An 11,688-nucleotide genomic window follows, 5' to 3' on the forward strand; every position below is an offset into this window, starting at 1 on the left:
TACCAATCAAGGGAGTTAAATTTACCCTCTAGAGTGTCAGTATTCTTCATTTCTCTATTCTTTCCACTTACTTTGCCTCAATGGGTTTTTTACTCTATAAAGTTGAATCTATTGTCGACACAAAATGTACGGGGACTGTTGGTAAATAACTATTTTGTTTTTGAATGTCGTGAAACTTTTTAGAGTTTTTTGAATTTGTTATAAATATATTTTTTGTTCAAAGTTATAAATATATTTATATTTATTTATGTCTCTTTTCATTTGTTTACTAATCATAAATATTTGAAAACTAACTGCACAAGGGTGGTCTAGTGGTAGTGGTATAGTGATTAGAGGGTTTTGAAAAATTAAATTATCCGAGTTCAGAGCAAACTCAAAACAATAAATATACGTGTCTATGCGGATATAATATCATCACTTAAATATTCAAAAAATAATTCATGTCGACCGTAATTCTCTTTGGAAATTAGTATGAAAAACATGTAAAATGATTTAACCAAAAAAGGGAAATAAATTTTCACTATTTTGTCGGTAACGGTGATATGAGTCTTTATAATCGACCGTTGCAGGACCCATATAACCGACAAAATTTTCATTAATTAGTTAGCCATTTTAATTTTTGTGAACAAAAATAACTTCATTATAATGCGCATAATTTGATTATACTAATGTCGTTATGATGAAGGAATGAAGGACGGGAAGTAAATCTCAAAAGATCTTCATTTGGCTTTTAGATTAACGGTGACTCATGAAGATGATCAAGAAGGTGACTCATGAGTTGCAGTTTCTTGTTATCCTCAACATCAAGTTCTCAGCATCACTTGAAGTAACTGCATTTTGGGCTACAAAAGCAGTCCACTTGTCTAAATTCTCTGCTATGTCCTTTAAACACATAAATCTAAAGCACCTTAACTTCATTTATCAATGCATACACCCTTATTTCCTACATATTGCAAGCCTTGGAGCAAGAATATATCACAAATAAAGAGAGTTAGCATTGTAAGTTAATGCTCTGCTTATTAGATGATACACGCACTATCTGGAGCAAAGTAGATGACATGTATGAAGCTCGAGAAGAGACGTTCTGATACTTCTATTCTTTTTTTTTAATGATTAGGAAGGCCCCATACATCTTCATGTGGTGAAGTTCAAACCATGCATGTTAAATTAACTCTCTTTAGAAGAGTAGATCCCTCCCAACTGGAATCGAACATGTGATGCGACCTCTTAAACTTTTACTAGGTGGTCCAAGAGTTTTGATCAAAACAAAAAAAAAGTCACTAACTATACCAAACTCTTCATTGAACTTCTCTTCATTTCAGGTTCTCTGTTTTTTTTTTTAAGTTTAAAGATTGTTCAGTTTGAATATAACGATAATATTTAAGACCACAACGATGTGTTTCTTGACAATCAAAATTACAATACAAGAGGTTAAGAAGAAGAAAAAAAGCCAGAAAATAAAAACATGAAACTCCAGTGGCAGCAAAAACAAAATGTGAAAGTATGGGATTATTCAAATCTTTTGCAATAATAATAGTTTAATGATAAGTTCCCAGTAGTAGTAGTGGGAGAGAGAGAGTCTCCCACCACCTCAGTTCTTGCAACTGCCAACTCTTTTGTTTTGTCTTAGGCCTTTGGCTTGAGTGGCTTCACCACCTCCCAAGTGAAGTCAGGATCTTCACGCCCAAAATGACCATACGCCGCCGTTTTCTGGAACCTGAAGTTACCTCCTCTCTTCAAATCAAGGTTAATAGCCATCATCCCAGGCCTAAAGTCAAAGGCCTCCTTAATCAACACAAGGATATCCTTATCCGGGATAGTCCCAGTCTTGTACGTGTCAACAAACACCGAGAGCGGCTCCGGCACACCGATAGCATACGACACCTGGACAATGCAGCGGCGCGCTAGCCCCGCTGCAACCACGCTCTTGGCAGCCTGCCTAACGATGTAAGCACCGCTTCTATCAACCTTGGTGGGATCTTTCCCCGAGAAAGCACCACCACCGTGAGCACCCCAACCACCGTACGTGTCGATGATGATCTTCCTCCCGGTGAGTCCAGCGTCACCGTGAGGCCCACCGATGACAAATCGACCAGACGGGTTGAGATGGAAGATGGTCTTGTCGTCAAGGTACTTAGCGGGAATCACCGGCTTGATCACATGCTGCTTCAAGTCCTTAGCGATCTCGTCGTTGGTAACGGTCTCATCATGCTGAGTCGAGATGAGAACCGTGTGGACACGAATAGGAATCATGGCACCACCATCGTTTTTGTACTCGACAGTGACCTGCGTCTTACCATCAGGTCTCAACCAGGGACAAGTCTTGTTCTTCCTCACTTCGGTAAGCTTCGCGCCGAGCTTGGTGGCAAGCACATGAGTCAACGGCATAAGTTCAGGAGTTTCATCCGTAGCGTAACCGAACATGTGCCCCTGATCACCGGCCCCGATGTCCTCAGGCTTCTTGGTCAAATGACCGTGAACTCCCTGAGCGATGTCGGGGCTCTGCTGCTCGATGTTGACCAGGACGTTGCACTTGTCTGCGTCCAGGCCGACGTCGGCCGAGACGAAACCGATCTCTCTGCAGGTGGCTCTGACGATTTTTTCGTAGTCTACTTTAGCGGAGGTCGTGATCTCGCCGAAGACCATGACCATGTTGGTCTTGGTGCACGTCTCGCATGCTACTTTGCTTTCGGGGTCTTGTTCGAGGCATGCGTCGAGGATGGCGTCGGAGACTTGGTCGCAGAGCTTGTCGGGGTGTCCCTCGTTGACTGATTCGGAGGTGAATAGGAACGTTTCCATTTCTGTAGATTGGAAAACAGAAAATATATTTATTGGTTCCAAATGTAAACGAAGAGGACGCATAATTTTTTTTTTTAAAACAAATCGAGATTTTAAAGTTTCTGATGTTTTTGTAACTAATGTTCAACAATATTTATATATTTTATACTTATATTAGTTATTATAATTTTTTGTGTCCCATTATAAAACTATTTTGATGAATACAAAAATTAAATATACAAAAATAATAAATTAGATAAATTGATAAATTTGCACCAACATTATTGTTTGTTAAACAGATTTGGACTAATTTTATTCGATTTAAAACAATATTAAACCGATTTGAATTGATAAATCAGATTTTTTAAAAATCATTTTGGCTAAACCAATTTCTAGAACATTGTTGTTAACTGTTTTAAGTGAGGTTTAAGGACTAGATATTTTGGATATCAGATATTATCCTATCTAAATAGAAATTCAAACTGGAATCCAAAAATATCTGAATTAATTAAATAATTTATATATATTAGAGCCTTTTTAGAGATGCTAATAGTTTTTACACCAGATTTTTTTCTGGATAATTTGGTTAATTCTTTTATCAACTTTTTAAATAATTTGTATAGTTTAATTTTCGACATATAATTTTAGATTTTTGGATGATTTTAGATATTAGATATAACTAGATACGAACAAAACTAGAAAAAGAACTAAACTGAACTAGATCCGAAAACTAATGAAACTATGATCAGTGTATTAAAAATCCGAAGCATCCAATCCAAACTCGAACAGAACGCTCCTGCCTAATCAGATTTATCAATACAAAACCCAATGATTCCAAATCGTGAACGAGTGATTATCACATAACATACAAAGCTACCAACACAGTGAACCGATCTAATAGAACAAAAGAGCAACAATAGATTACAGAACTGAGTCGAAGAAAACAAACCTGTTAAACGAAGAAGTAGAGGGATTCGAGATATGGAGAAGAGCAAAGAGAAACGAGAGAGAGTAATGAGAGAAAGATATGAGATTTATTTATTGAGATAATAAAGAGTGAGTGAGAGGAGGAGATAAACTCGCCGCGTGAGGAGGAGTTCGACTCGCTCTGTATGTGTTTTGCCCGCTCTTATCGTGCTACCTTCACCTTCGGTTTATATTGTTGGCGAAGCTGCGATCACGTGTTTATTGGTGTACAGTAGTGAAATGATTTAGGGACGTTGATCTTGTGTTAAGTGAAATGGACGGTGAGATGAAGGTAACTATAATCTCTCACCAACCCCGTCGTCGTTGGTGGTATGGGTGTGGTTGGTAAGATGAGCTACTCGATATCGACATCGACATCGACATCGCAATTGGACCATACAGTATATGCAGAGTAACTGCAAACCCGGATCTGTGAAGCGGTGCCGTTTAAGGGTAATGGGCTAACCAATGGGCTTTGGGCAGAAGAGTTCTGGGTCTAAGGCCCGAGTCAGTGTTCAGCTCGAGGAGCTTTAAACGGGGCGTTTAAAGGTTGTTACAGAGTTTGTTTTGATCGTTATCATCCTCGAGAGAGAAACAGAGAGAGTGAAAAAAGATCAGAGTGGTACACGTTTGAGAGAGAGAGAGAGGGATTACGAAAGCTGGAAGGAGAAAGTGAGATCAAGACTAGAGAGATCAGGTGCGATCATAGCTCTTGAGGTCTCGGTGCTTTCTCTGGTTCAGGCTACGATCCGCCGTCGTTATCGGAGGAACTGGAGGTTGAAAGGCTGTCATCTCCGTCGTAGTCGCTGACGTAATCTACTCCGAGCAGTTCCTTGTGTAAGCGTTTGTAATAACTACAAGAAGAACACACAGTATCATAAGTCTGTGATATTGTACTCTGTAATCGCGTTGGTTATAGTGGATTGCTAGCTTGGCTAGCCCCGGTGAGGTATAGCGGCCTCTCAACGTTCTGAGAGGTGCGGTGAACACCGGGTGAACATCTTGTGTTGTTCATTGTGCTTGCTTCTTGCGTTCGTTACGTTTGTGTTTTCTACTTGACAAGAAACGAACAGATCGATTCAAGACTTCTACAAGTGAAGCTGAACAAGGTGAATCGAACCTAGTTGATTCCTATCAAGTGGTATCAGAGCCAGGTTCTCGGTAAAGAGAACTAGGTGATCGAGATTGGATCTGCGGTTCAGTGTCTCAGATCTGTGTGGCTTGACTTTGTGAGAAGTTGATATACTGAGTGTGTAACTTGTTTGATTCTGTTGAACGACAAGATGGAGAAAGTACACACCAAGTTCGAAATGGAGAAGTTTGATGGCTCTGGTGATTTCGGGATGTGGAAGTTCAAGATGTTAATGCAGCTGGAGTTGCAAGGCCTGGGACACATCTTGAGTCTTGAAACAAGCACACCGAAGAAGGAAACTGACAGTGAGTCACCTGTCACTGATCAGGAAGAGAAGAAAGATCCTTTGGCTAAGGAGAAGGATACTAGAGCTCGGAATCTTATTTGTTCTAGTTTAACAAATATAGTTCTGAGAAAGGTAATGAAAGAGACCACAGCTTTGGGAGTATGGAAAGCCTTGGAAGGGGACTATCAAACCAAGACTCTTCCTAATCGCATCTACCTAAAGCAGAGTTTTGCAAGTTACAAGATGGATGAGAACAAGAGTATCGAAGAAAATCTTGATAAGTTCCTGAAGCTTGTGGATGACCTTGCAAGCCTCAAGATAAATGTATCAGATGAAGATCAGGCGATACAGATTCTAACGAGCCTCCCTGCTCAGTACGACTCGTTGGTTCATACTCTGAAGTATGGAAACGGAAAGGAGACACTCACTGTTAAAGAAGTAACCACTTCGGCGTATGCAAAGGAGGCAGAGCTAAAAGAAAAAGGGTTGAATAAGCGTTCTAAGTCAAATGCTGAAGGACTTGTGGTTTCAAGAGGTAGATCAGATAAGCGTGTTGAGCACCAAGGAAAGAATAGATCAAAGAGTAAAGACTTCAGGTCGAAGTCAAGAGGCAAGTCTCAAGCAAAAGCAAGAGAGTGTTGGGTGTGTGGAAAAGAAGGTCACTTTAAACGAGACTGTCCTGAAAGGAAAGACCAGAGAGCTACAAGTTCCGCAAATGTTGCTCAAGAAAAGGAGTTTCCTATGATCTTAACTGCTAGCACGCAAGCTACTAAAGATGAATGGGTCCTTGACTCAGGATGCACGTTTCACATCACACCTAACAAAGATGTCTTATTTGATCTTGAGGAGTTTGAAGGAGGAAAAGTACTAATGGGAAACAATACGGTCAGTGAGGTGAAAGGCATTGGGAAACTGAAGATTGTAAACCCGGATCAGTCTACGGTAGTTTTGACTGAGGTAAGGTACATGCCTTCAATGGTGAGGAATCTGATTTCATATGGCCAAATGGAGAAACATGGATGCAAGTATACTGGGGAAGACTACAAAGTCACGTTCTTTAAAGACAACAAGAAGGTTATTTCTGGGGACTATAAAGACGGATTGTATTACTTGCAAGGGTCTGTAGCTAAAGCTGAAGCAAATGTGTCACGAGCAGAAGTGAATCTGACAAACCGTTGGCACTCAAGGCTTGGTCATATGAGCCTGAAGAATATGAATCATTTGGTGAAGAATGGTTATCTAAAAGAAACAGAGGTCCACACTTTGGATTTCTGTGAAGTGTGTGTTCTTGGCAAAGCGCACAAACTACCTTTTCCGAAAGCTAAACATGTAACAACAGAGGTTCTTGGATATGTTCATAGTGACCTATGGGGATCTGTGTCTAATGAGGAAAGCTTATCAGGTTGTAGGTATTTTCTCACTCTGATTGATGACTTCTCGAAGAAGGTCTGGATCAGGTTCCTTAGAACTAAAGATGAGGTATATGAAAACATATCAGAGTGGAAAGTGCTGGTGGAAACTCAAACCGGGAAGAAGATTAAGTGTCTAAGGACAGATAATGGGTTAGAGTTTTGTAACAACTTGATGGACAAGATGTGTAAGGAAGCAGGGATCAGACGGCACAGGACTTGTACCTACACTCCACAACAGAATGGAGTTGCAGAGAGAATGAATAGAACTATTGCTGATAAAGTTCGTTGTATGTTGGCTGAATCTGGGTTGGAAAAGAAGTTTTGGGCTGAAGCAGCATCCACGGCAGTGTACTTGATTAATAGAACTCCAAATGCTTCTATTGAATTTAAAATTCCAGAAGAAGTATGGTCAGGAGTCAAAGTTGAGCTCAGTCATCTGAGAAGGTTTGGTTGTGTTGCGTATGTTCATACAGTGCAAGACAAGATGAGTCCGAGAGCATTGAAAGGTATATTCATGGGGTATCCACAGGGAACTAAAGGATATCGAGTCTGGCTACCAGAAGAAGAAAAGTCGACGATAAGCAGAAATGTAGTATTTGATGAAGACAGTTTGTACATGAAGTACAAGGGAAAGGAAATTGAAGTGTCTCCTAAGTCTAAGAGAGTAACCTTCAAAGCTGGTTTGATTCAGGGACCTACTGGAACCGAGTCTACTGTTGAAGTTGGGTCATCTTCAGAATCAGGAATCACTGGTGAAGGTGGAGTAATTTCATCAAGTGATAGCGATTCAAACTCTGAGGAGGGAGAGACAGAAACAGAACAAGGAACAGAAGACTCAGTAGCAAATCTAGACAACTATCTTCTGGCCAGAGATCGAGTGAGAAGACAAGCAAAACCTCCGGCCATATTTGAAAGTGGAGATTTTGTTGCTTACGCCTTAACCAGTGCAGCAGACATTGAGGTAAATGAACCTCAGTCGTATGCAGAAGCTAGGAAAAGTAAAGATTGGAAAAAATGGAATGCCTCAATGGGAGAAGAGAAGGACTCGTTAGATAAGAATGATACTTGGGATGTTGTGGATCGTCCCGCAAGACAGAGAGTGATTGGATGCAAATGGATCTATAAGCATAAAGAAGGGATACCTGGAGTTGAAGATCCTAGGTATAAGTCACGACTTGTGGCTAAAGGTTATACGCAGATTGAAGGGGTGGACTTCAATGAGATATTTGCACCAGTTGTGAAACATGTCTCTATACGCATCATTCTATCGTACGTGGTGAATTTTGATGCTGAGTTAGAACAGATGGATGTAAAGACTGCGTTTTTACACGGGAATCTAGATGAAACTATCTACATGGAGCAACCTGAAGGTTACATCAAGAAAGGTGATGAAGGAAAAGTTTGTCTCCTAAAGAAGTCGTTGTATGGGTTGAAACAGTCACCCAGACAGTGGAACTTGAGGTTTGATTCTTTTATGAAGAGAACAGGCTTTGCAAGATGTGTGAAAGATCCGTGTGTTTATTCAAAGACAAACAGCTCAGGTGACAGTGTTTATCTTCTTCTATATGTTGATGATATGCTCATAGCAGCCAAGAGTAAGAAAGAGGTTTCACGACTTAAGGAGGATTTGAAATCCGAGTTTGAAATGAAAGATCTTGGCCCAGCGGCGAGGATACTTGGAATGGAAATTGTTCGAGATAGAAAGAAGGGTGAACTGAAACTGACTCAAGGAAAGTATATAAAGCAAGTTCTGAAGACATTCGACATGGAGCTGTGTAAGCCGGTGATTACGCCTACTAACTGTCAATTCAAGTTGAGAAGCTTAACGGAAAAAGAATGGGAGACAGAGTCAAAACTCATGGACAACGTCCCATATGCAAGCGCAGTCGGAAGCTTGATGTACGCGATGGTAGGATCAAGACCAGACTTGGCTTTTGCAGTTGGGTTGGTGAGCAGATTTATGTCTAAGCCGAGCCGTGAGCACTGGGGAGCAGTCAAGTGGGTGTTGAGGTATTTACAAGGAGCTACAAGTGTGTGTTTGAAGTTCTCGAAATCAGGACATTTTGAGATAGAAGGTTTTAGTGATTCAGACTACTCAGCTGATCTCGACAAGCGAAGGTCAGTAACTGGTTATGTTTTTCAAGTTGGGGGGAATACTGTGAGTTGGAGGTCATCGCTGCAACATGTTGTTGCGCTTTCAACAACAGAGGCTGAGTACATGGCCCTATCAGAAGCTACAAAAGAAGGTTTGTGGCTAAGGGAGTTTTGTTCTGAATTGGGTTTTGAATCAGAAAGTTTCAAGCTACATTGTGATTCACAGAGTGCTATCTGTCTAGCTAAGAATTCAGTTCATCATGATCGGACTAAACATATTGCGCGAAAGATTCATTTCATCAGAGATATAGTTGATTTAGGATTGGTTTCTATCCTAAAGATTCACACTACTCAAAATCCTGCTGATATGTTGACTAAGAGTTTACCTGGTAGTGCGTTCGAGAAGTGCCTCGTGACGCTGGGGGTCACCGCCTGAGTTGGCGTTGAAGTACTCCGAGATGATACTGTTGTTTTGTCGTCTCGACGAAAGGAGTACGTGGTTCATCAGAGAACAAAGTTGTTAGTGTTTTGTTCACTGGTCAAGCAACGGGTTAACTAGCAAGAGGAAAAATAAAAGGGAAGTTGTAAAGTGGGATTCTTACGCTGGGGTTACTGGAGTCTCTCCAAAGATGTTCAGATGCTCGTTAACTGGAACAAAAGGTGAGTCAGCTCAAAGTTTCAGCTAAAAAGGTTATGGAGGTGTGGAGAAATTTCTACTTACAGTATTCGAGGTTGGTTTGCCTTCGAGGTGGAGTTTCAGTTGGTTCAGATAGATTCAAAGTCTTCTGCTCCTCAGGTTCGTCTTGTGGTGCAAGTGGAGGTGTGTCTGGGAGTTTGAAACCTTCTGGGAGAGTGAGAGTTGGAGATCTCACGAGTTCTTGAGTAAAGACCAAAGGGTCAGGACTTCTGATGGGTTCTGCAGGAATCAGAAGTGAGGCGTCATTGGAGTCGCAGTGGCTATTTGATCCGGTCCTGCTGTTCTGTGGAGATTCCGACATAGCTTGGTGTTTCCGGGGAGGGACTGTACGCGGCGGTAACAGTCTTGCATGATTAACCTAATCGGCAAGGTGGAGATTTGTGAAGCGGTGCCGTTTAAGGGTAATGGGCTAACCAATGGGCTTTGGGCAGAAGAGTTCTGGGTCTAAGGCCCGAGTCAGTGTTCAGCTCGAGGAGCTTTAAACGGGGCGTTTAAAGGTTGTTACAGAGTTTGTTTTGATCGTTATCATCCTCGAGAGAGAAACAGAGAGAGTGAAAAAAGATCAGAGTGGTACACGTTTGAGAGAGAGAGAGAGGGATTACGAAAGCTGGAAGGAGAAAGTGAGATCAAGACTAGAGAGATCAGGTGCGATCATAGCTCTTGAGGTCTCGGTGCTTTCTCTGGTTCAGGCTACGATCCGCCGTCGTTATCGGAGGAACTGGAGGTTGAAAGGCTGTCATCTCCGTCGTAGTCGCTGACGTAATCTACTCCGAGCAGTTCCTTGTGTAAGCGTTTGTAATAACTACAAGAAGAACACACAGTATCATAAGTCTGTGATATTGTACTCTGTAATCGCGTTGGTTATAGTGGATTGCTAGCTTGGCTAGCCCCGGTGAGGTATAGCGGCCTCTCAACGTTCTGAGAGGTGCGGTGAACACCGGGTGAACATCTTGTGTTGTTCATTGTGCTTGCTTCTTGCGTTCGTTACGTTTGTGTTTTCTACTTGACAAGAAACGAACAGATCGATTCAAGACTTCTACAAGTGAAGCTGAACAAGGTGAATCGAACCTAGTTGATTCCTATCAGGATCCTTTAGATTTTTTTTTAAATAACATGTTTTTTTTTTGTCAACAAATAACATGTTGGTGATGTTTTTTTTTTGATCAAAGTTGGTGATGTTTTTTTTAAAACGTGTTAGTTGGTGATGGTGCTTATTCAAAAAAATAAATAAAAAGCTTACTACACATGTAGGCCTATACACATGCATGTTTCACGTTCTTTCCAAGCTTTGCCTCTCTATATATTAAAATATTTTGGGTTTTTAACTTTTTTTATGAAAAGAAGTAAAATGAAAACGAAAGAAAAATGATTGTGCTAGCAGCTGATGAATAGATATGAGAAGAGATCTATAAATTGAGACCAAGCTGAAGTCCAAGAAGATCATGAACGAGGAAAACGGGACATGTTTGAAACAATATGAGTTTCTTGTTCCTGAAACTATATACAAATATTTATTGTTTTAAGATCTGCATAAGTGCTTTTTACCTCGAACAAAATTGGTAAGATTGTTTGAATCGTCCAGAGGGCAAGAGACCGATTGGATCCTGTGACAGCGTGCGGTCTACATTGCACAGACAAAAAAAATTCATTAAACAGTGAGAGTTTAGAATGTACGGGAAATATACAATTCGAAACAAATGAAACTAAACGCTCTTTGAATAACAAAAAAAACAATGGTTATTATAGCCAGACGGACTAATAAGTTTAAAAAATGTCTAACAATGTCATCTGAATAACGTATCCGGAAGCCTTAGTATGTTCCATAGCAACCCATAGCAAAAAGAACCACTGCCTTGCCTGAGAGAAAACAAGTGGCAAGTCGACGACCATCACATACAATGTATAGATGAATGTTCATAAGCAAAACAAGAATATAAGACTATCCGCAGCACCAGGAGTACAGGACATATATATATGTCTAAAGGAACACATTGTTTGCACATGAGGCAACCAATTTTTAAAAAGCATGAACATTGGTATGGATGACGAAGGTACCATGTTCCCTAGATGGGCCCAATGAACAGGCTAATCAGGTAATTCAAGGACTTTACAATCTCCACAAAGGGTTCAATAACAGATCTTACAGTTGCAGCTGCCACAACAGAGATGAATATTAGCATAACCATGTTTCTTGTGGTCCAAGTGTTAACTAGGTAAATATCGGAGACTAACGATTTGGAATGTGACATATACATTTATCATAAAGCCACAATCGCAAAAACTTTCACTAATGGCTACTTAAGCTCATACGTTGGACCTGAGA

General features: G+C 40.7%; 1 protein-coding gene across 2 annotated transcripts; it reads right to left on the reverse strand.

Moving 5' to 3' along the window:
• Nucleotides 1-1,448: 1,448 nt before the first annotated feature.
• LOC125575112 (S-adenosylmethionine synthase 3-like) lies at nt 1,449-3,975 on the reverse strand. 2 transcript variants are annotated; one of them, XM_048778534.1, is made up of 2 exons: nt 3,862-3,975; nt 1,449-2,801 (listed from the first exon to the last, which is right to left on the reverse strand). In XM_048778534.1, exon 2 carries the CDS (start codon nt 2,797-2,799, stop codon nt 1,627-1,629), a length of 1,173 nt encoding a protein of 390 aa, XP_048634491.1. In that variant the 5' UTR covers nt 2,800-2,801; nt 3,862-3,975; the 3' UTR covers nt 1,449-1,626. The 2 variants fall into 2 exon arrangements, with proteins under 2 accessions (XP_048634491.1, XP_048634490.1); XM_048778533.1 differs by having other exon boundaries at nt 3,728-3,943.
• Between the last annotated feature and the right edge of the window lie 7,713 nt (nt 3,976-11,688).

This window comes from Brassica napus, chromosome A4, assembly GCF_020379485.1.
Source record: "Brassica napus cultivar Da-Ae chromosome A4, Da-Ae, whole genome shotgun sequence".
NCBI lineage: Eukaryota > Viridiplantae > Streptophyta > Magnoliopsida > Brassicales > Brassicaceae > Brassica > Brassica napus.